Consider the following 26082-nt stretch of genomic DNA (forward strand, 5'->3'; position numbering starts at 1 on the left):
CTGCCATTAAAAATTTTAGAAGAAGAAGAGTGTAGGGTTTGGAGGAAACTCGATCGGGAATAAAGAAATTTGAGAAGATTGATAATGCCCCATAATCACGAAAACTCATATATATAACCCTTATCACAAACGGTAATATTTTCCTAACAACCCCATAATTACTCTGATTTCCTTATCTCACCAGGTTACCAACGGTAACTTTTTTCCAACGACCAAGAATTAAAAACCGAGATTAAAGAGATAAAATCCCATAAATAAGGCAATAATCCAAGATGTATATTTCAGCCCAAATCTTCCAGAATTACCTTCACATCAGCGTAACTCCACTGAACCAAAAGGCAATCACAAAAATTCAATTTTTAGTAAATAGGGTAAATCATCAAAATTTGTCTATTTAGAACCTTACCCAAAAACAGAACCCTATTAACAAAAATGCATATGCATGGCCTATTTTATGCCTAAACAGAATGTAACATAAAGTAAGAATGCAATCACAAGCAAACAATATGTTGACAAGTGTAGTGTTGCCTCTCATGTTGCCAACATCATCAACAAAACCATAGTTTTTCAAAAAGCATTTGAGACATACACACTTGATTACCCTTGTTTTCAGAAAAATTTCAGAAGTGGTAGCCTGCACACTAAAAGAACAGTCTTCATTGGACTCAATTAGGTAGCTTTTTTCCATTTTCTTCCGATTATTTATAAAGCTTGTATATATGACATTGGTCATCAAAATTTAAAAAACTGAACACTGAATTTGCGAAATCACCTTTCACATGGGACAAGAACATGGAATACACGTACATCCCTCAACTACTTAGTGGTTTAGTTAGAGTTCGATTTGCAAGGGCCAGTGTGTTTCAATAAGATTTTGCAGAAAAACTTGGCATCGATTGAATCAATGACACAGAGATTTAAACATTACACATAACAGAGTGAGTGCAGAATGCCTAAAATCCTAAATATGCATGACAAGAAAAACAACAGTGTTGTCGGTAGTGTTGTAATACCGCAGACAACACATGCAATGAATTATAATGCACACATGCTGAGTGACCTTCGAAGAGTTGAGAATCTCTCATGATCTAATGCTTTAGTAAAAATGTCTGCCAATTGGTTATTGGTTCCAACAAACTTCATTCAAATCATACCTTTTTCTACTAAATCTCGAATAAAGTGATGACGAATGTCAATGTATTTTGTGCGTGAGTGTTGAACTGGATTCTTTGATATATCAATAGCACTCGAATTATCACAATAAACAATGGGGGTTCACTCTTAAAACTATAATCTTCAATCATTTGGTTCATCCAAAGAAGTTGTGAACAGCATCTTCTGGCTGCCACATATTCAGATTCAACAGTCGAAAGTGACACACAATTTTGCTTATGACTATACCATGAAACCAAATTATTTCCAAGGTAAAAACACCCACCCGTAGTGCTATTTCTATCATTCACATCACCAGCCCAATCAGCATCACTAAAACCTACAAAGTTAGTGTTGATTTCCCTCGTATACCACAATCCCAAATCCAATGTACCCGAAACATATTTTAAAATTATCATAATAGCTTTTAAATGGATTACCTTTGGATCAGATTGGTACCTTGCACATAAGCACACACTGAACATGATATCAGGACGACTAGCAGTCAAGTACAAAAGACTACATATCATGCTGCGATACATGGTGTTGTCAACATCAGCCGCAACACTGTTTTTTCCTAATTTTCCACTCGAGCCCATAGGAGTTTTCATGTTCTTAACATTCTTTTTGCAAAACTTTTTCACCAAATTCTTTGCATACTTACTTTGACACAGAAAAATTCCATCATTTGATTGCTTAACTTGCAGTCCAAGGAAAAAGTTAACTCTTCTACCATGCTCATTTCAAAAGTAGAAGACATGCATTCAACAAAACTATCAACATGCTTTTGAGAAGAAGCACCAAAGATAATGTCATCCACATAAACTTGACAAATAAGGATTTCACCTTTGGCCTTTTGAATAAAAAGAGTTTTGTCAACCTCACCTCGTTTGAAGCCAATTTCGAGCAAATACTCGGTCAACCTACCATACCATGCTCGTGGAGCTTGCTTCAAGCCATAGAGTGTCTTCTTCAACTTGTAAACATGATCCAAGTGGTGTGGATCCTCAAAGCCTTTGGGTTGCTTCACATACACTTCCTCATTTAAAATACCATTAAAAAACGCACTCTTCACATCCATTTGGTAAAGTTTTATACCCATATGAAATGCAATTGCTAGCAATAGTCGGACTGACTCAATGCGGGCAACAGGAGCGAAGGTCTCATCAAAATCAACCCCCTCAACCTGCGTATACCCTTGAGCAACCAACCTTGCTTTGTTCCTAATGATGTTTCCTGATTCAACGGTTTTATTTTTAAAAATCCATTTTGTACCAATGACATTACCATGATCAGGAGGTGGAACCAAAAACCACACATCATTTCGGACAAATTGTTCAAGTTCTTCATGCATGACATTTACCCAAAATTCATCATTCAAAGCATCATTGACATTCTTGGGTTCAATATTGGAAACAAAATAGGAATGCATTACCTGTGAGTACACGAAACTTATGCATACTAACCCAACCATCTTGCGGTAGTCAACTTTGTCCTTAACACGGGTTTGTCTTGTTCCATGAGCATCTCCAATAATATGTGATGATGGATGATTCTTTTGTATCTTGCTTGAAATGTTCTTTTCAGTAGAGACCTCAGTTTCCTCATTATTTTGAGAATTTTCTTCATGAACAGTTTTGGAAGAACCAGTGTTGTGTTTGGTATTGTAACTTCCGGGACAACACTGTGTTCTTCGGAGGAATTTCCAGCAAGCCTTCAATATCATCTTTAGCAGTTTTTCCTTTGAGATCTGCACCATCATAAAAAACAACATTAATAGATTCCATAATTGTTCTGGTCCTAAGGTTATACATCCTATATGCACGACTATTTGTAGAATAACCTAGGAACAAACACTTATCACTTTTGAAATCAAATTTTGCTAGGTGATTTCTATCATTCAAAACATAGCATACACAGCCAAAAATATGAAAATAAGTGAGATTTGACCTTTTTCCCATGAGTATTTCATAGGAAGTCATCGAAGAACCACTTCTCAAATACACACGATTGGAAATATGACATGCTGTGTTTAATGCTTCTGCCCAAAATCTCTTGGAGATATTTTTTGAGCTCATCATCACCCTAGCCATCTCCTGTAACGTCATATTCTTTCTTTCGGCAATTCCATTCTGTTGAGAAGTTTTTGGAGCAGAGAACTCCTGTGAGATGCCCTTCTTATCACACAAAGAAGAAAATGATGAGTTCTCAAATTCCTTTCCATGATCAGTTCTAATCCTTGCTACAGTCAAAGTATGTAGATTAGTAATCTTGGTAAAAAACTTCTTAAAAACATCAAAGGCGTCTGATTTTTCTCTAAGAAATATTACCCATGTAAAACGAGAAAAATCATCAACACATACCAAAGAATACTTTTACCTCCATAGCTTTCAACTTCCATGGGACCCATCAAATCCATGTGTAAAAGTTCAAGACACCGTGTCGTCCCACAGTGTTGTAACACGGGGTGCGAAACACGGGTTTGCTTACCTTTTTGGCAAGCACCGCAAACATAAGGAACCCCAGCCTTTAGATTTGGAAGACCTCTTACAGCTTCAAACTTACTCAAATTCTCAAACTTACTCAAATTCTTTAAGGTCTTAAAATTTACATGTCCAAGTTTTTGGTGTCATAGACTAAACTCATCAACCTTTGAGTGTCTACATGCCAATTCTTCACCAAGTTGGTAGCAATTATCAACTGATCTTGTACCTGTCATAACACAAAAATTAGTATTATCAAAAACTTCACAAGTATTCTTATCAAACTTCACATGCAAGTCATCATCACACAGTTGGCTAATTGAAATTAAATTCGCATTAAGTCCTTCAACGTGTAAGACGTTATGAAGCTTTGGAAACCCTTCTACATTGAGTGTTCATTTTCCAACAATTCTTCCCTTTTCACCACCTCCATAGGTCACTCTACCACCATTTTGTTCAACGTAATCAGTGAGGTGATCTTTCAAGCCTGTCATGTGTCAAGAGCTTCCACTATCAAAATATCAATTACCTGCAGTGTTAGCTTTCAAGGAAGTATAAATAACAAAACATCTAACATCAGGCTTTTGTATCCAAACATTCTTCACAGTGGGCCTCTTTCTGCCAGTGTTTCTCTTGGTGTTGGAAAACACGGGAGGCAACACCTGCTTAGATTCCCACACCACATAGTCATTTTTCAGCTTTCGACAAAAGGGTCTGATATGACCAGATTTGAAACAATAGTGACATAAAAAAGGACGCTTCCATTATTTTGGCTTAGGGACAGAAACATTCTTTTCAACAATGGGTTTTTTACCTTTCGAAGCAGTTGAAGGATGGTTCAAGGAATCATTACCTTACTTCACAAACACTGGTGTTTTGGAAGATTCACCAGTTTAAAAAACACTTTCTTTAAAACCAAGACCAAACTTATTATTTTTACCCATAGTCAAAATGGAATCAAGTTTGCTTGAACTGGAATTAAATTTATCAAGTGTTGTTTTTGCTCTTTCAAGTTCAGAATTCAGCAACCCTAATTCCAGATCTTTCTTAGTCATGAGAACTTCCAATCTAGCCACAGCAGCTTTCAATTCAGTATTCTCTTTGATTACTGGAATTATCAAGGTTAGTAGCAATAAAACAAACAGATTTTTGAACAGTGTTGCGTCCAAGTGTTGAAACACCGGAGCCAACACCAAGAGGATTAATCTGAAAATGTTTCTTACTCTCTAACAAAGCAGTAAAGGATATGAGATCTGTCTGTTCAACCTTTTCTTGTTCTTCTTCAGAATCATCATCACTCAGATAAGCATTCATACCTTTCCGAAGGCGATTTGCACATTCATAAGCATAGTGGCCATATCCCTTACATTCCCTGCATTGAACATTATCAAAATTTTTGCTTGAGGACTGAACCTTACCTTCATACCTTTGACGAGGTCCTCGAGTAGCAGTAGGTTTTTGAGGTTTCTCTGAAGTAGGCAATTTAGGAAATTTTGAAGGTTGCGCACCTTTCACATTCTTCTTTTCTTTCATAACCTTGAGATAATCAGTGAACTTCTTCGAAATCAAGGCGATAGAATTCTCTTCAAGATCAGATTCCTTTACTTCCTGTTGAACTTCAGAAAAATCATTGTAAACATTATTAGATACTTGAAAGGCAATAGACTTACCTTTTGAGTCATCTTCGGCTTCTAACTCCATCTCATATGTGCGAAGAGAACTTATTAACTCATCCAAACTCATTATAGATGTATCTTTGGATTCATATATCGCACAAACCTTGGTGTGAAATTTTTTGGGGACAGAACGAAGCACTTTGGATACAAGTCTCTCGTTTGAAATAGGATCACCAAGAACAGATGCTTCATTTGCAAGGCTCTTCAATCTTTCATTATATTCCATGATGGTCTCTGATTCCTCCATTCTCATTTTCTCAAATTTTGAAGTTATGAGATGCATCCTTGTTTTCTTAACACTTGTCGAGCCTTCACAGTGGGTTTGCAGTTTCTTCCAAGCATCCCTAGCACAAGTTCAAGTACCAATTAGATTAAACATATTCATATCAACAGAAACAAACATAGCATTAAGAGATTTAGCGTTATAAATAGCCGCAGTATTCTCCTCGGCTGTCCATTGTGATCTTGGCTTTGGTCCTGGTACATCATCATCTTTCATAGGTGGTGACCAACCGTCAAGAACACGTTTCCAAGCCCTGGACTCAATGGATTGAATGTACATGCTCATCTTCAATTTTCAAGGGCCGTAATTTGTTCCATCCAAAATAGGTGGACGAATTGCACTTGTGTACGGAGTGTCCATAACTAACCTGTAACACAAACCAAGAACTCACTTAGTAAAGTCAAGTGGTGGCTCTGATGCCACGTGAAAGAAACGGTGTACGTGGTTGGTTATGTAAAATAGGCAGTGTTATCCTTTGTGTTGTAACACCACAGACAACACAGTGCAGCGAAAATTTAAAGCGTAAATAAAACACAAGTAAATAATTTTGCACGAGTATAAAAACTCGTGCGTGTGCCATAGGGATAAATATTACTAGTAAACATAAGATCGGTCTTACAAAGAAATCCTAGTAATTTTACGAAAAGTCATTAAATCCTAAATTTTTCAACAAGTTGAGAAATCAAACTTGCATCCTAAAATACAACAGAGTATAAAAGAAATTAGATGCAACTCCCGTAGCCTAAATTGAAGAGACAGAAAAGATCTTCAACAACACAGTTCCCACAGTGTTGTCTCTGATGTCTTCAACACGAACGGCAATACGGGAACATGCAACAACGATAGTTGCAAACCTTGCTTCAGAGTTCTTCAAATTCTTCAACAGAATTCTTCAGAGTATGTGCAGTATATTATCGTCTGAAGTCCTTATAAAACTTGTGCGTGAAAACCCCTTATATAGATAAGGGTTCAAATCTTGAAGTTTTCCTTATATAAAGTCCTACAAGAATAATCAAGAATTTTTTAGTAGGAAATAAACTCTATCAAATCTTTGTAAATCAAATCTTGATAATATCAAATTATATTATATCAATTAATCACCTTATCAAGATCCGATTTAAACTTTGGCAAATATATCTTTAACATATTCGAAAATATACACTCAATATTTACCAAATATATTATCCTGTCTAGGAAGCAAAATCTAATAATACCAATTAATACAAGGGCCAAAATTTCAAGGAATAAGATTCCTTTCAACCTTCTTTCTATATCACTCGATCCTCTTCTTCCATTACTTCAAACACACTAGCTCTCAGCTCAGCCTAACAACAAATAACAACAGAACATTCAAAGCTTGCCTGAAAACAACCACAGTGACACTCTTTCGCCATCTCAATAAATGCAAATTTATTTTCATGGTGCCTTTTTATTAACACTACATGTCTACCAACAGAAATTCTAGCATCTTCAAAATTCTTTTGAGAATCTTAGGTTTATCACGCACTTATCTGCAAATTTTAGTTAATATTAATCACATTAGAAAAAAAAAACATAAAATTTGCAAAGATAAGTATAATTCAATCTCATCCCGAGTTCATCCATCAAATTGGAAGCTAACATTCAAGCATGAGAACAAGCAAAACCCAAATTTCAGATAGTAAAATCACAAATCGAACATCCAGTCCACTCTCAAGGATCAAGTGCGTGAATGTAACACACTTTTGAAGCACCACATCATTCAGAAGAAATTAAATTTAAATAAATTGTGTACTGGACCATGTGAATTAATGTAAAGTAAATTTTCAACAGAGAGTATGACCATTCCATATAGTGTTAAAAATTATGAATAAAGTTGATGCATATCCCTGCATTACCATTTTGCTTTCATTACAGATGGTTATCCATAACTCTTTTGAATGATCAGTCATTTTGCTCACATAGGCGCTACAAGCAGGCTCAGAGCAAAGGCAACCTTTGTTGTTCTAGCCATCGCCCCAAACGTGTATCCGTGAGTTCTATCTCAAAATCATATAACTACATAGTGGCAGCAAATATATAACACACAAATAATCTCATACCAAAACACAAACACCTTACGTGCCTTGATATTTAAACGAGCAATAGCTAGCTCTGAATTCTACCAAATATCAAATACACCAACAAAAAAAAAAATTACTATAAAAAAACATTGCAAGTGAGGAAATTGTAAATCACGAACCATTCTGAGTTGAAAATGGCGATGCACTGTAGGTCATAAAACGAATCGACATCGTGAAGCCCAACCGAAAGCAGAAATCTATAACCCAATAGTAAAATACTAACGACGATAACAAATGAAAAGTTACAAGAAATGAAAATAGATGAAGGGGACTGACTAACAATTCAAATGGCGGACATCTCGGGTCATGGATTGAAACGAGCTGTGCTTGTTAAAAATTCTACCTAATCTCGATCACAAACTTTTTACCACCTAAAATCAAAGAAATCAACAAGAATTTGTTTGTAAATCACCATAAAAAATAGAACACACAAAAACTTGCCTCCTAGGGTTTTGGATCGCGAGACAGTGAGAGAGGAAAGAATAACGGCCGAGGGCAGAGGGTGAGGATGGTTGCGCCGCCGGTGGAAAATGGTGCAAAAGGTGGTGCTGGGCGACGCGAGGCAAGGCCGTGCGTGGGAAAACAGAGAAACAATGAGATTTTTGAAGAGATAAAAGAAAAATTTAGGGATGTATGATGTATGGGACGTTAGGCGGTATAAGAATGAAATCTTGGAGGGAGAGGAAAAAAATTGGGAGCGGATGCGGGAAAAGTAAATCTTTTCGTGACATTCTTTAAAAATGTCGTCATATTATACCTTAGATTAGATTTTTATTTTATTAAAATTTTATTATTTATCATTGTCATGATAAATATATATTAGTGACACAGTTGAATAAATGTCACTAAGAAAGTATCAGCATAACCATTTTTTCTAGTAGTGATTTTATATTTTTTCCCTTCGTCTGAAAATAAAGAGTGCTAATGAAAAATGAGATCAATTTCAAAGAGAGATTCATTCATTAATTCATGGATTTAATCACAACGTGGAAATTCATGAATTTGTTTTTTTTAAAAAAAAAACGTATGTATATTATTTTCACGTCGGTACATGTATATATATTACAATATACGCAGTGCATGTGAAATCAGAGTGAAGCCCACTGTTTCTCTACTGCCTGGAGTGAAGAAATGCTTAAAGAATTTATTCGGGCCCGCAAGTTATTAGTGGCTGCTCCAAAAGTGAGAATTCTGGAAGCTCCAACTCACTGGGCAGCTCCTTCACAATCTTCTCTGCGCCTGGATGTTGATGCGGCGTACAACATTGATAAAAATCAGTTTGCAATTGGTGGGGTGGTTCGTGACCATGGAGGCCAGATTATTATTGCTTTTGGGAAAACCATTATTAAACCTCCTTCAGTTGTTTATGCAGAATTGATGGCGATTGGAGATGGTCTTAAGCTGGTTCAGGATTGAGGTTTAATCACAAATTTTATATTTTTTGACTCTCTCTTGGTGGTGCAAGCAATCACTTGTCAGGAAAAAAACCGAAGCGTCAATGGTGCAATTGCAAATGATATTAGATGTCTTTTGAGTCGTATTGATAATGCGAATTTATTTCATGTGCGTCGATCGGCTAATATGGTTGCACATGTTTTAGCTCATTTTGTTTTTCCCTCCAAATGCTTCTTTGTTTGGGAATATGAAAATTTTCCTTTTTGGTTGGTTGATCTTGTAACTAAAAACAATTCATTGATTGAATAAATTACAAGTTTCTCCTGTCAAAAACTTATTATATTGTATATTTATCTGAGTATATAGCTGGAAGTAGATTGGAGAATTTAAGAGATGGTGCAATTGGACCATGAACTTTGGTTCGTACCCACAAAAAAATGGAACAAGTAGGTTTAGGAGATGGAGACATTTTCAGCAAAACTTTTCAACGGCCGCGTGATTTTTTTATGAATTGTGTGGCTTTCGCATTTCATGGAAAAGTAGGGTTTTAATTGCAGTGACACTTCTTACTATATATTAATATATACTATCTTACTATATATTAATATATACTATCACACCCAACCCATTGATAAATATTCTCATTTGCATCATGAATATATATTGTATAAATATTTCATGTGGCTATATACAGAACACATGATACTTATATATACACACGCACAGACGGTGTATAATATATATATATATATATATAATTATATAGTTCTATTTACAGGTGTAGAGTTGGTGGCATTTACAAGTTATTAGTTAGCTATGAATGCAAAAGAAGGAATTAGTGTGTGGCAACATATCGATCATATATAGTACGTAACATGAAATGCAATTTAATTAACCCATGTAATTAACCTAGATTTATTTATCCATAAAATTTTGTTTACGAATTAAGTTCATCCAAAAATTTATTCCTATTAGACATTTGACTACGCATGGACGAAAAATATTAAATAGCATCTAAAGAATCACTTAAAAAGATGTCTAGCTTGAATATTCTTAAAAACGAGTTAATTTTTATAGTGTTCTATACTAAAACATTTACAATTAGTTTTATAACCAAATATCTTTTTTCGAAAAACAAAAAAAAAAAACTTTTTTTCGAGATTGGAAGGAATAAGGAGTCTATGGACATCGTAGGTGAATTTTGTGGAGATTGTGAAGTGAATATCATGCATGGTTGGTCCATGTGCCCGGGGGCCGGGACTGTGTTTTTCGAAAGGACCAAAATTTGGCCAAATTAATTACCAATAATGTATGTATCACTGGGCAGACAACTTTATTTTCACAAAAGGTTTCACTCATTTATTTTTTCTAATAGAGACCGATAATATTATTTTATTTATATAATTTAATTTGCATGTTTGCCACAGATATAGGCCAAAGTTATTTTTTATTACGTGAGAATCCGAATCCGCGGTCGTTATTTTTTGATACACACTGAATAAACCTCGTACTAATATGAACAAATAATAGGCTATTCCAAAAAAGTACTCTTAGCAGAAGAGTCGAACACATCAGTGACCAAGTATTTACTTACTGATCATCCAACTTGCATCTTGGACCCCACACCCCAGAGGCAAATACAGACCAAAGTTGGTGGGGACATTGGAAGTTACAATTTAGATGTTTTCCGTTCAAATACAAAGGATTTTACTTGCAATATAGATTTTGGCTTCTTCACTGAATTATATTCTGATTTAATTGTATGATCAATTGTATCAAATTAAATATAAATTAGGATAATTGCTGTCGGCACATTCTCAATTTGGACCGTATGAACTTAAACATTCAATTGGACTTAAACTGTGGTATTCTGAGCCAGCCCAGAGGAGTCCATAGTTCCATTATTAAGATGGATCCAAGTCCAGCAAAGTTGGTCCAGCCTACTCTATCAAAAGGTTGGGCCTGGGTAAAGGACATTTTCATTCTATACAAATTTTCATTTTTTTCAAAAAGATTTTGGGAGGATTTGCCTTTGCTCAAACTTCGTCCAACTCCAACTAGAACTTTAATGTTAAAGTGAAGTTTGACGTCAGATGAATTTTATCAATAAATATGAGCTTTATTGATTTTTCAGCGAGCCCATCCTGTCCATAGATGTTAAAATAGTATCCCAAATGGGGCTATGAAAAATATCAATATTCAATCAACAACATAATAAATACTTATTTTGGCCTTAAAAGAATAATGTGTAGAACAAGGCAATATATATCTTAAAAATTTAACCAAAAGTCGTTTGATTAAAATGTCCGCTCCCGTCCCCTCCTACTCATGTACACTACACTTTCTACATCTCACTCTCAAGGGCATTAAGGTCAAATCACAAAAGTAAAAAAAAAGACGGTAAAAAAAACAAACAAACAAATGAAAGAGTTGATCTCAGCCGTCAAAATTGACTCGATCTTCAAACAAGACCCAGCTCCATTTTACAAACCCCACTTGCATCCTCAGCCGAGCCAATCGAAAGCCGTCGCTTCAACTCCGCCGGCTTCTCACATAGCTTAAACGGCTCCAAACCCAGAGTCAGATCCAGCTCTATTTCACCGTCAGAAGCTCTCACGCCACCACCTTCACCGGAATCCATCGTCGTCTCCGCTCCGGTCATACGGTCAGCCTCCGTGGTCTCAGCCGAAGCCAAGCTCTCCCTCTCCACATTCGCCTCCGCCGCCTCAGACTGGTGGCTGAGAGACGACTCGTGGCTCGGAGACCTGTTCACCGACTCGTCTACCGACACATCCGGGACACGACTCTTCTTCGCCTTCCCAGGTCTCTTGAACCTGCACCGGGTCCGGACCCGGTGCAGCTCACCGATGCTGCTATCTTCCTTGTTCACATGCCTGATGTCGAACACCTTGAGAGGCGGCCCGCTTTTCGTTTCAGCAGCGTCCGTAGCCATTCGGGTAATCGGAGCTCCGTCCAGAACCGCCGCAACGGCGTTCTCACACAGCTGCCAGCTCCCGGACCAGAGCAACCCAACCGACCCGTAAATCGGGTTCACAATCCTCCCACATGCTTCGTAAAGCAAGGACTTGAATATAGCTGCACAACAGATATATACACACACAAAAAAAAAAACCCATCAACATGATTTCCATATTCTTTGCAAACTCAAAAGTAATTCGGAAAAACAGATACCTGGGCGGAGGTGTTGGGGGCCAGCATTGATGAGGTTCATGAGGCCGGCGCGGCCGTAAAACTTGGCGAGGAAGACGGTGGCGTGTGCTTGTGAGTCTGAAGTCTTGATCCACTCGAGGCAAGGCCTTATGCTGCAGTTATCGGTGCAGCCTTTGCGCAGTACTCGACATCCATTACAACTCAGCCGCATTGTTAAGTGGTTGCACTTGCTGTGATAGATTAGAAAACGGGTAAAGATGGGATATTTGTCGAAAATGGAAGAGGTTTATATATATATATATATATATACAATGTAAGCTGGTCATAGAAATACAAATTTGAATGCAAAATTATAAATAATTAAGGGGAAGAAGTTGGAAACAAGGGGTGGCATTGCAGTTGTTTGGAATGGTTTAGTGGTGTTTAAAATATAAACAGCCGGGTTTCCACATTCGTGGAATTGGGGGCTGCATTTCCCCCTTTATCTTTATTTTTTGATTAATAAAATGTCAATTATGGAGCCCACTCTCACCACTGACGCGTGAACTACTGCACCCAATGTAAATTAGCTTCTCTTTTCCTTCTTCCAAAGACATCTTCTTGTGATAAGATCGATTGATTTTCTCCGCCTCCACATGGACTATGAGATCATTTAATTAGGACCAATTATATCACGATAATCATAATTTCTCAGTCATTTTAAAGATCATACGTAAATTATAGCTACGCTTTCCCAAACACTTCATTCCAATGTACTAGATGAAGCTTAGAATTAATGCACTACATTTAATTAGGACCAATTATATCACGATAATCATAATTTCTCAGTCATTTTAAAGATCATACGTAAATTATAGCTACGCTTTCCCAAACACTTCATTCCAATGTACTAGATGAAGCTTAGAATTAATGCACTACCCGTCCGTTTCAAAAACATGATTTTACTTTTTTTTTTTCACATATATCAAGAAAAAATTATTGAGAAAATAATTTTATACAACTTTTTATTTTATCCCTATTTAATGTATTAAAAAATGATTGCACAATTTTTAAAGTGTAGTTAATATGAGTATATTAGTAAATGAGTGTAATAAAATATTACTAAAGATGATATATGATTATATATTTAGGAAAACAAAAAAAGAAACGTGAATTATATAATTGAAACGGAGGAATAGTTTATAAACCATTTTAGTCAAATAAACTAAATTGAACAAGTCGCATATATACCAAAAGATGTTGATAGGAAAATTGAACTTGTAATAATTTATCAAACGTTCATTTATTTCATAACTCGAATACCATAAGAAACACAAATTTGACCGAATTTTTTTTAAGAAAAATATAAAATGGGGCTCATATATATATTTTTTTCATAAGAAATGGGGCTCATATATTGGTTGAACGGATTAAAGATAAAGCGTGGAGTTGTTTAATAGATTGTCCTTTGTATAAATAATAAAATGATGCTTTTCCCACTTCAAAGTTTTATTCTTATCAACAAGATTGGGTCTAGAATCAGGCCACTTTAATTTCCTCGTTGTATACTTTTCAAACAATGTAATTGGTTGTTTTATGATAATAATATACATTTATTTTTCCCAAGACTCATCTCATCCACAGAAAAGATAAAGGATTTATCGTTTACAAATTACAACAACACAATTACGACGGAATAAGATAGCTGTGATCTGTCTTTGATCGAATTTTACAATTTCCCTCCAATATTAATCATATCCACACCAATAATTTTAATTAAAACTTAAATCTCTTGACATGTCTACCTTCTTTCCTATTATTTTCGACTTTTCGTATTAAAAAATCCATAAATTTTGATTTAAAATAACACCAAGTGCATTGTACATAACCCGACCCCGTTACTATACATGGAATTAAAACAGGTGAACATGCGATACGTGACATACGTCGCTCATACGTTGCAAAATGTGAGCTACAAAGAAAAGGAGGTGCATGGCCACGATGTGTCAAGAAGAGGGGGCGCCGTTGGCACGTGAGAGGGTATGGGGAGGCGACGTGGGCGGCGCGTGAAGATCACGTGGAGATGTCAGGGCTGCGGTCGAATCGCCACATATCGTGGAAAGTGGGGCCCGCGTGCAAAATTTCTCCTGGTTTTCTGGAAGTCGCGTGTTTTATCAAAAACCTAACACCGCTTTTTAGCAAAACAGGCTATTGGTTTCCGGTTTTTTGGTCTGTGGGCGAGCGAATATGGGCCCAACAAACCCGCTTCTCACGTCACCCGCCCTTATCCCATAACATTGGACTCCATTTTATATCTTCAATTTGTTATAAAGTTTATAACAACATGCTTCAATTTCTTGTTTGTTTATTACAACATGCATATATAATTTCTAATTTCTTGATTGCTTTCGTATAACCTACACGATACTATTTGTTGATTGCTCACATTTTTAACATTTGTTATTGTTTTCATTTGATGATATTTTATGCATTGAAGGTTAACATTACGTTGCTTATTCAATGTATCGTGAATAATTTCATTCGTTTATATTATATTTAACTTCCAAGTAGGTATATTTTAATTTTTGTTTTCAAAACTTGAAATTATTTTTTCAATGACCAGTGTTACTAACGGATAGCATTTTGGAAAATGGAGAAGATTAAAATTTCTATTTTTTCAACCTCAAGAAGACGAATATATAATTTGTACTGATAACATTTTTAACTACGCAACTATTATAGCCTCCATTTTATCTCACTAATTATATATAACTGCAGTAACTATAATTTTCAAACAAAGATGTATATTTTAACTTAAAAACCAGGAGCAATAAAATGAGCTATTTCAGAGGGTTAATGATCTATCCGACCAAGTAACAGTAATTGACCTCAATCGACAAGAATTGCGGAAAATAAATTTATATATTTACAATTTTAAATTTTATTTCCTTCGAAAATTTTAATTTGATGTTATCACTTGGATCTGTGTACTATGTTATATATCATTCCATGAATCTGTATCACAAATTTTAGAGTATTTTATTTTCAAAAAAAAAATCCTTTTTATAGTATTTTCATTGACAAAATCAATTAGTTTTATTTCATATATATATATATATATATATATATATATATATATATATATATATATTTGTTTCGGTTAGAGGAGTCGGATCTTGACTAAAAATTTGTATATATTTTAAGCTTTTAGCTCTATGAATTTTTGTAATCAATCCAGTAAAAATAGAACTCCAAATACAATTGTCTAAAAACGAGCTAATCTTGTTAGAGATTGGACGGTTTTATCATATAAAATATGTGAGTTGGATTGTCAATATTTCGATCCTCCAAAAATAAAAAGTCACCCTCCATCTAACTTAACACAAAATTAACTATACAAACTGAGCCGGTCTATCACATAAAATAAATAGAATGAGTTGACAATAAAAAAATATACATCATACATGGTAATAAATTGAAAAAAATAATTGTAAATTAGTGATAGTCCCATACTTTCAAAAATGGTAGTCATTATTTTTTAAAATTGATAGGCAAGTCAAAAAAGTTGATCAAACCAAAAAAAATAATAATAACAATAAGATAAAAATAATCCGACCCACCAAACTCGTGGGCTGCCACTCGGATTTTGGAAAAAAATTATAATTATATGATAAAGGTTCAATGTGATACAGTCATGCGTAAATTTACGATACAATTTTTTTAATAACAAATTAAAAATTAAAATTCACATTTTGCATGTGGGAAAATTATAGTAATTGATATCCTAGTAGATATCCCGGGTGGCTATACCCCCGGGTAATACCCTACAACCCGGGTGGTCGGGACAGCGGAGCAGGTCCTAGCCCGACTATCTTTAGGGAGTGTGGTGATATCCTAGTAGGACATCCCGGGTGGCTATCCCCCGGGTGATACCCTACAACCCGGGTGGTCGGGACAGCGGAGCAGGTCCTAGCCCGACTATCTTTAGGGAGTGTGGTGATATCCTAGTAGGATACCCCGGGTGGCTATACCTCCGAGTGCCAGGAGTATCTCGGATGATGATATAACGTCCCAGGGAGTCTAAGCACTCAGGAGACCCCGGGAGGTCTGGGGAGAACCCGGGTTAGAGCAAAAGAAAGCAAAGTTGGGGGGCCCAAGTTTTCTTTATTCTCAAGGCCAGGAAATAGCCACGTCTGCTTAGAGTGTGTCAGGATCAAATCCCCAACCAAATCATTATGGACCACGCTCCAACGGAGTGGGCTCTTTCCTTAAACTACGGGATGTCTAAATCACACGTGATGGTCATCCCATCACCCTAAAAGTCGTCAGTTAGCCCATAACCAGTAATCATTGAAGGCCCAAGCGGGCCATTATAAAAGCTAAGGGAGGGTTGGATAATTGGGCAAGGACTCACTCTCTCAAATATATTCACCTATCTTTTTCGCCCTGGAGTTTACTCGCCCCCGGGTAGTCATTTTATGATAATCGCATCATTGGCGCCGTCTGTGAAAAAGTGAGTTCAAGGCGTAGATATGACCATCATTGATGATCCAGAAAGCTCTCGTCGAGCAGTGGCCGTAATTCAAGAACAAATGAATGCTATGGTAGACGCCACGGTACAAAGAGTAATGGCAATGCAGCAAGAAGGAGGAAAGGATGGCCAAGGAAAGGAGGATGAAAAAGGATTAGAGGGAGAAGAAGAACAGGAGCCGAGGCCCGAAAAAGAGAAGAGTAGAGGTATACACTTGGAAAAGGAGGAAAACTCACATGTCGGGTCCGCCAATATCACCATGGCGGGGGAGCTGGAGATGCTGAAACAAAAAATACAAAAACTAGAGAACACGGACCCGCGGGAATCTTCGCGGGTCAAAAGTCTGGGTTGTCCTTTCTCCTCGGAAATCATTAGGGAGCCATTGCCGATCCATTTCAAATCTGCCAAAATCAAGGAGTATGATGGTAGCACTGATCCAGAGGAGCATGTGACCCGATTTGAGAACGTGGAAATGTTACATTGCTATGGTGATCAAATTAAGTGCAAGGTATTCCTGACTACCTTGGTGGATTCTGCTCAAAGGTGGTTCGAAAACTTGGAAGAAGGTAGTATTAAGACTTTCAAAGAATTCAGGGAAGTCTTTTTACAATACTTCAGCAGTAGCAAGCGATATAAAAAGACCACTCTCAGCCTTTTTGAAATAAAGCAGTCGAACGAGGAGTCTCTGAGGGCTTATATTAAAAAGTTCAATAGAGTGGCCCTGGAAATACCTGCATGTGCGCCGGAAACCAAAATCACCACTTTCACAGGGACTTAAAGAAGGAGAATGTTTTCGGTCTTTAGTCAAGAGGGCTCCCCGGTACTTTGAGGACCTCTTGGCTCGAGCTGAAAAATATATCAACATGGAAGAAGCCCAGCGGCAGAAGAGGGAAAAAGACAAGAAGGAAGCACACAGGGAGAAAGGAAACCAGAGTAATCCGGGGAGAAGAAGGCCGGATCAACCAGGGAGGCTTGCCATCTATGCTCCCCACAGGATAGCTCGGGACCGAGAGATTCATCTATGTGAGGAGAATGCCCAACCGTTGCCTCCAAAGAGGCCGGGAAAATATTGCTCGATACATCGGGTAAACACCCATGACACCAGTGAGTGCCGGAGGCTCATATCAGAGCCAGGACAGTCTGTACCAGAGGAAGCAAGGCACGTGGAGAAGAAGCAGCGGGGACGTCCCTGGGTGCCACGGCTCGACATCACACGGGCCAATAAGCCCGACCCTCCAAGAGCTCGGGAGATGACGCCTCAAAGGACAGAAAAAGAACCACGAGAGGGATCTTCTAAAGGAGTGATCAACATGATTTTGGGAGGGTCCACTGATGGGGACTCTAATAGGGCTCGAAAATCTTGGAGTAAAAGAGAAAGCCTGGGAATCAAGGCCCGGAGACTAGACCCCAGCCCAATCATTACATTTGGGCCGGGGGATTTGGAAGGGGTGTGTCTGCCTCACAACGACGCTTTACTTATCCGTGATCGAGTTGCTAACTATGACGTGAGAAGGGTGTTTGTGGATTCGAGGAGTTCTGTAAATATCATCTTCCAAGAAGCATTCGAGCAAATGGACTTACAGGGGTGTGAGATCCATCCCGTGAAAACATCTCTATATGGGTTCGCAGGACATACCGTTCGGCCCAGAGGAGAAGTGTGGCTACCAATCACCCTGGGATCGGGCGATATAAAGAAGACTTTCATGGCCCTCTTTACCGTGGTGGAAGCCCCGTCTTCCTACAATATCATCCTAGGAAGACCGGCCCTGAATGCTTTTATGGCTGTCGCCTCTGCATACCACCAGAAGATCAAATTCCCAGTGGGAAATCAAGTGGGCGAGGTAAAGGGAGATCAGCATTCCTCTCGGCGATGCTATGCGGACACCATCCGAGTGGACAATAAGAGGGCCCGGGGAAAGGAGAGAAGGGATGATCCGCAACAGGAGGAGGTATGCGCAATGGAGGAATATGAGGAGGTGGAGGTAATGCCTGGACAGCCAGGAAGGATTGCTCGGATGGCTCGGGGTCTGCGCTACAACTTAAATTGTAATTCACCCAAGTGTAGGTTGTCTGCAAGTAATATACTCGTGAGTACGAGATCGATCCACGGAGAGGATGTTGTAAGTTTAATTTTAGCAATGATATATTATAGATGAAAATATTATTATAAAACTTCAAATACATAAATTATAAAATTGTCAAGGCTTCAAAGGTTTATTGTTGTTTTATTTAAGATTGCTTAACAAAAATAAATAAAAAAACTAAAATAAAAATAAACATAAGAGAATAATTAAATATTTATACAAATATATCATATAATATAGTTCCCACTATATTAATATCAGATTAACCGATATTTAATACATGATACCCATAATATATATATAAATTCATAAATATAAATTGACATAAAATTAAATGTTAGATCAAATCACAATATTTCATTTAGAACAACCGGCAGAGCCACGCTATTGTCTAAATAAAATATATGACCTTTTTTATGTTAGATGCGGAAAAGTAAATGTTAGATGCGAGAAAGTAAATGTTAGTTGCGAAAAGGTAAATGTTAGTTGCGAAAAGTAAAAGTTAGTTGCGAAAAGTAAAAGTTAGTTGCGGAAAGTAAAAGTTAGTTCAAATCACAATATATTATTTAGAACAACCGACAGAGTCATGCTATCGTCTAAATAATATATATGACTTTATTATAAATAGATACATATATTTATAGTATATAATTATTGTAGTATTTATTGTATCATATTTGACAACAAATCAAGGTAACCACATTCAAGGTACCAAGCATTTGATGTAAATAGATAACAACAAATCATCCAAAATTATACCTACAAATAAAGATCAATTAGTAAAAATAAAAATAGAAAAGGAAAGAATATACAAAATATAAACAATCTTACTTGACCAACAATGAAACCTTTTCACCTTGACATAAAAAGATTTAGCTTTCCATGAACATGAAACTCAAGAATAAAGATAAAAGAAATTTCATACTTGAACTTGAGAAACTTGCACACTCAAACTTTTATTCTCACACACACAATATTTATTTTACAAATGAAGAATTCTCTACACTCTTGCACACTACAAAGCTTCTACAACACATCTATTTATAGGCCAAATGAGAGCAAGGGTCCAAGACTCATTAAATATGAAATAGTAAAGTTGGTGGGTGCTTGTCTCCTTGAATGTCAATACATTGACCCAACTTTAATTGGCATGTTTGATGCCTTAGACTTCCGATTTTGCTTCTGCACAAAACATATAACACGTAGCCCTTTGTCTGTAGATGTGTTTCAACAACTCATTCACCCCTTTTGGATAAAATATGAAATACTTATGATATTTTTACTCCAAGCTGGTCATAGTAAAAGTAAATCTGTCTCCATTTTGATGTTTGATTATTTTGATCATCTTAATGAAGTTTTTGGAATTTTTTGTCTTCTACAAAGTTGAAGATGCCTCTTTTGTGATTCTACAGGTTTTTAGATTACTCCATTATGACCTCTGTAGCTTGAGTAATTTTATTTTTACCAAACCTGCGCAAACCATAAAATACAACATTTTAGTAAAACATTTAAATATAAACACATAACACTAAAATAATACAACTTCATAATTTTAATTAAACTTAAATTTTAAAACACACTTTTTAACATATAAATAATTACAAATTTTAAGTTTAATCACACCCCCAAACCGGCTAATTACTAGTCCCTTAGTAATAAAATATCATAAAATCACAAGTTAGATTTTTATTCCTTAATATATATATTCAAATACTCAAACTTTGAAATTTTAAAAACACACTTGTGAGGAGATCATATGTTTATTTATAAATCTCATCATCAACCAATATATTAATATGTAATTGGATGGGCTATACATATATAGTTCACACAATATCAAAATATTAAATATATATATTTTTTTTTACATAAATATTTTCTAAAAACTTTGAGAATAATATAATTAAAAGGATAATAGAAATCATTTTCATAACATGTATATCATCAGGAATATTAATGTAAAAGTCTCAACTCCATATTCTCTCGGGTTAAAGTATTTCATATATAGCTGTTTTTCACTCATGGAGTTGGAAGAAAATTATACACTCTTTGAAAATGGCTAGTAAAGCAGACAATCAAATAACCTAATATTGAAAATAAGATAGGATGATTTACAAAGAATAAACCCATTTTTTTTTGTTTTTTTTTGTTTTTTTGTTTTTTTTTTTTGCTTGGCTGCAAAATTGTTTTTACATAATCAAATACCTCCAATAAACTTTTAAAATGTAACATTTTTTTTTAAAGTTTATTTATTTATTTTTATTTTTTATGAGGTAAATCTATTGCATTAATAATTATAGTAGAGATATTAATACTCTACATCTTTACAATCAAACTTCAAACAACTTTGCAGCCAATTTTCATTTTTCTTTTTTTTTTTTTTCAAAATGGGTTTAATCTATTAATCAACCATTTCTTAATAATCAATAAAAGCTTATAAGTTGTTTTCTCAATTCTCACCCCTCACTCACAAAATTTATGTGAGTAAATATTGCACTTTTACAAATTAATTCCCTCAATTATACATGTTATTATTCATTCAATCAATATCAATTTAATTATATACTCATAAAAGTTTTAGAAAATATGATATTTGAAAACACACAATTATATATTATTTATAACTTATATCCCATCAATTATATATTTTCTATTAAATTGATAAAAAGAAGAATAAATAAATATCTATATAAAAAGACTTCATTTTCTTAGTAGTTTGCAATTTAAATATATACGGAATATTAAAATCTAATCTATTGTGATAAGATGATAAATAAAAACTAATGCGTGTCAGGAGTTTTTGACTCCTTACTCTGCCATTGAAAAAGAAAAATAAATATTATTATAGAAATATATTTTTTTAAAATTTTAATTTTTTTTTTTTAAATAAACCCTCCCCCAAACCTGAATATGAAATTTTTTTTAAAGAAAAATAAAGAGTACATGATGAAAGAGATATCACCTGGAATTTATTGAAGATGAGGAACAAACACAAACCATTTCGTGACATGTTGAATCAATGATCCAGTTTTCTTTTCTTACTGGTTGGTTGAGACCAATTGATCTTTGTTATAGCCGAATCAGGTTGATGAACAAAATCTTGGAGATCATCAATTAATTGGTCTTCATTCGAAGCAGAGATGAGCATCCTTCGTGAATTTTCTGAAATAAAATTTTGTTCCATGGCTACATCAAGAAAAGTCAACAAACCATAATAGTTATTGATATTCAACAAGCCAACAGGTTTATTATGGATATTAAGTTGTGACCAAGAAACAACATGAAAAATTTCTTCTAAAGTACCAAAACCACCAGGTAAGGCAATAAAAGCATCAGAATTTTCTATCATTTTAGTTATTCTCTCGTACATTGATGAAACTTTCAACTCTTCCTCAACCGTAACACCTGTAATATTTCCTTCAGCTAAAGCTGTAGGAATAATACCCAAAACCTGACTACCTCCAAGATGAGCTGCTGTTGAAATAGATCTCATTAACCCAATATTGCCTCCTCCGTAAACCAAGTGAATTTTTCTCTCTGCTAACGTTTTTCCAAGATTAATTGCTGCATCAACAAATATTTCATTCTTTCCAGTATTAGAACCACAAAAGACACAAATATTTTTCAATTTTTGTGAAGAAGATCCTGTCATGTTTTTTTTTTCTTTTCAAAAATATAGAGAGAGTTGAGTGATTTTATAAGAAAAACAAGGAATAAGACAGAAATAGGAATACAGATGTGAACAAAATGATGAAAATAGTAAAAAACAATAATATATAATAATAACATGCATGCGTATAAACAGTGATGTGATTGTGGCTCACAGTGTTCCTTCAATATTTATGAGTCGAGGGTTGGCTTACCATCTAATTTTCTTATAAATTGGCAAATAGGATCTTTTTTAGTCAGATTCCCAAGACCATTACCATGACGCTGCGCTTGAAATAGTTTCCATAAACGAAGAAGTTGACCTTGAACATCTTCACTAGAATGCGTCTCAAGAGTCAATGAGATATCATCTAATGACTCTTTACTCAGCCCATTCTTAATGAAATCAATTTTATCTTCTCTATTTGTGGAAACATATCCCAAAGATCTGCATTGTCTATTGCAAGTCCATCTGGCACAATTATGGCAAACATCTAACCTTTTAGCCCTTATTTTCTTCGCATAGGTACTTTTACCTAGTCCAGACATATTTCGAACAAGTAAGAATTTTGGAACTTTACCACCTAATCGAACCTTGGCTTCAATTATAAGACGAATATCCTCCGGGATTCCTTTTTGCATAAGCATTCTCAATCTTTCACATCTGCCTTCATAAATCATTCTCAGAACTTTTTTAGAAACAGGAAAATATTTACCAAGTTTTTTGATAGCTTCATCCATTATATATATTTATATATATATATATATATATATATATTCAATTATTTTGGGAAATTGAAATAAAACCGACTGAAAGTAGTCACGGAGTACCGTTATCCGCCACTTAACCGGGAAGTGAACTCAATTCTGCAAAAATAAAATAAAAATATAAGTAACAATTAAGTTGGATCATATAAAGACATAAACTCTTCATTAAGAACTTCATTTTCTATAAACTGTTTAAGTCTTTGCCCATTAACTTTAAATAAATTATTATTTTTAGGATTTTCAACATCAACAGCACCATGAGGATAGACAAATTTAACAATAAATGGTCCAGACCATCGCGATCTAAGTTTTCCTGGAAACAAATGCAAGCGAAAATTATAAAGTAAAACTTTTTGTCCGATTTCAAAAGATTTTCTCATAATATTTTTATCATGAAATGCTTTTGTTTTATCTTTATAAATCTTTGCATTTTCGTATGCATCATTTCTTAATTCTTCTAGTTCATTTAATTGCAATTTTCTTAATTTATATGCATCATCTAAATTAGTATTAAACGCTTTAATTGCCCAATAAGCTTTATGTTCAATTTCAACAGGTAGATGACAATGCTTTCCAAAAACTAATCTATATGGTGACATCCCCAATGATGTTTTAAATGCAGTTCTATATGCCCATAATGCATCACTTAATCTTAAAGACCAATCTTTTCGATTTGGATTGACTGTTTTTTCCAAAATTTGTTTTATTTCTTTATTTGCAAGTTCAACCTGACCATTGGTTTGAGGGTGATATGGAGTAGAAACTTTATGTGTAATACCATATTTTCTTAACAACGAAGAAAATGATTTATTTATAAAATGACTTTCCCCATCACTTATTACAGCTCTAGGTATTCCAAATCGACTAAAAATATTTTCTTTCAAAAATTTTATCACAACTTTATGATCATTAGTTCTACATGCAATTGCTTCAATCCATTTTAAAACATAATCGACAGCCACTAAAATATAAGTGAATCCAAAAGATAATGGAAATGGACCCATAAAATCTATTCTCCAACTGTCAAATATTTCAATAATCATGATTGGATTTAAAGGCATCATGTTTCGTTTTGAAATTGAACCCATTTTCTGACAATTTTCACAAGATTTGCAAAATGAATGTGTATCTTTGAATAAAGAAGGCCAATAAAATCCACATTGAAAGATTTTTGCAGCTGTTTTCTTTGACGAAAAATGACCTCCACATGCCTCAGAATGACAAAATTTAATGACACTACTTACCTCATTGTCGGGTATGCATCGTCGAAAAATTTGATCAGGACAATACTTAAACAAATAAGGATCATCCCAATAAAATTTTTTGACCTCTTTCAAGAATTTATTTTTATCTTGTGAACTCCAATGAGAAGGCATTTTATTTGTCACAAGAAAATTTACAATATTAGCAAACCAAGGCATAGTAGTAGCATAAAATAGTTGATCATCTGAAAAATTTTCATTTATTGGTATTTCATTTTGAGATGATTCAGAAATTATTCTTGATAAATGATCGGCTACTACATTTTCTTTTTCTTTTTTATCTTTTATTACAAGATCAAATTCTTGTAACAACAAAATCCATCTTATTAATCTCGGCTTAGCATCTTGTTTATTTGATAAATATTTTATGGCAGAATGATCAGTGTAAACAATAGTAGTAGAACCAATTAAATAGGATCGAAATTTATCTAATGCAAACACTACTGAAAGTAATTCTTTTTCATTTGTTGAATAATTAATTTGAGCACTATTTAAGGTTCTAATTGCATAATAGATCACATAAGGTTTACCTTCTTTTCTTTGTCCTAACAAGGCTCCTACAGCATAATCACTTGCATCACACATTAATTCAAATGGTAAAGACCAATCAGGAGGTTGTAAAATAGGTGATGTAGTTAAAAGATTAATTATCTTTTTAAAAGCAGTTTCACATTCTTGAGTCCATTCAAATTGTGCATCTTTTGTTAAAAGATTTGAAATTGGTTTCGATATTATGCTAAATTTTTTTATAAATCTTCTATAAAATCCTGCATGACCCAAAAATGATCGAATTTCTTTGATCGTGTTTGGTGATGGTAAATTAGCAATAACATCAACCTTAGCTTTATCAACTTTAATTCCTTTTCAGATATGACATGCCCTAACACAATTCCGGATTTAACCATGTAGTGACATTTTTCCCAATTTAAAACAAGATTTTTTTCTTCACATCTTTTTAAAAATTCTTCCAAATTTTTAAGACAGTTTTCAAATGAGTTTCCAAAAACAGTTATATCATCCATAAAAACTTCCACAAATTCTTCAATCATGTCACTAAAAATACTTAGCATGCATCTTTGAAAAGTAGCCGGGGCATTACATAAACCAAATAACATTCTTTTAAAAGCAAAAGTTCCGAACGGACAAGTGAAAGTAGTTTTTTCTTGATCTTCTAATGATATTGGTATTTGATAATACCCCGAATACCCATCAAGAAAACAATAATAAGGATTACCTGCCACTTTCTCTAAAATTTGATCTAAAAATGGTAACGAAAAGTGATCTTTTCTAGTTGCATCATTTAATTTTCTATAATCAATGCACATACGCCAACTAGATGGAATCCTAGCTTGTAATAATTCTCCCTTTTCATTTTTTATAACAGTGATGCCTGATTTTTTTGGTACTACTTGTGTTGGACTTACCCATTTACTATCCGAGATTGGATAAATAATTCCGGCATCTAATAGTTTTAAAACTTCATTTTTAACAACTTATTTCATGTGTGAATTTAATCTTTTTTGTGGTTGTTGATATGTTTTAGCATTT

At 34.8% G+C, this 26082-nt stretch overlaps 1 protein-coding gene and 1 pseudogene across 1 annotated transcript; both read right to left on the reverse strand.

Annotated features, from left to right (window-relative positions):
* Positions 1 to 11314: 11314 nt before the first annotated feature.
* On the reverse strand, positions 11315 to 12685 carry LOC140891052 (LOB domain-containing protein 41-like). The gene is made up of 2 exons (XM_073299295.1): positions 12284 to 12685; positions 11315 to 12187 (listed from the first exon to the last, which is right to left on the reverse strand). Exons 1-2 carry the CDS (start codon positions 12471 to 12473, stop codon positions 11553 to 11555), a joined length of 825 nt encoding a protein of 274 aa, XP_073155396.1. The 5' UTR covers positions 12474 to 12685; the 3' UTR covers positions 11315 to 11552.
* A 10011-nt stretch (positions 12686 to 22696) lies between these two features.
* LOC140888714 (uncharacterized) overlaps positions 22697 to 26082 on the reverse strand; it is a 5364-nt pseudogene continuing 1978 nt past the window's right edge.

This window comes from Henckelia pumila, chromosome 3 (assembly GCF_033568475.1).
Source record: "Henckelia pumila isolate YLH828 chromosome 3, ASM3356847v2, whole genome shotgun sequence".
Taxonomy (NCBI): Eukaryota; Viridiplantae; Streptophyta; class Magnoliopsida; order Lamiales; family Gesneriaceae; genus Henckelia; species Henckelia pumila.

Excerpts from the sequence above, each read along its gene's own strand:
- LOC140891052 (XM_073299295.1), bottom strand. The coding sequence starts at position 12,473 with ATGCGGCTGAGTTGTAATGGATGTCGAGTACTGCGCAAAGGCTGCACC. Across the intron at positions 12,188-12,283 it reads CCCCCAACACCTCCGCCCAG|CTATATTCAAGTCCTTGCTT; the intron begins GTATCTGTTTTT and ends TCTGTTGTGCAG.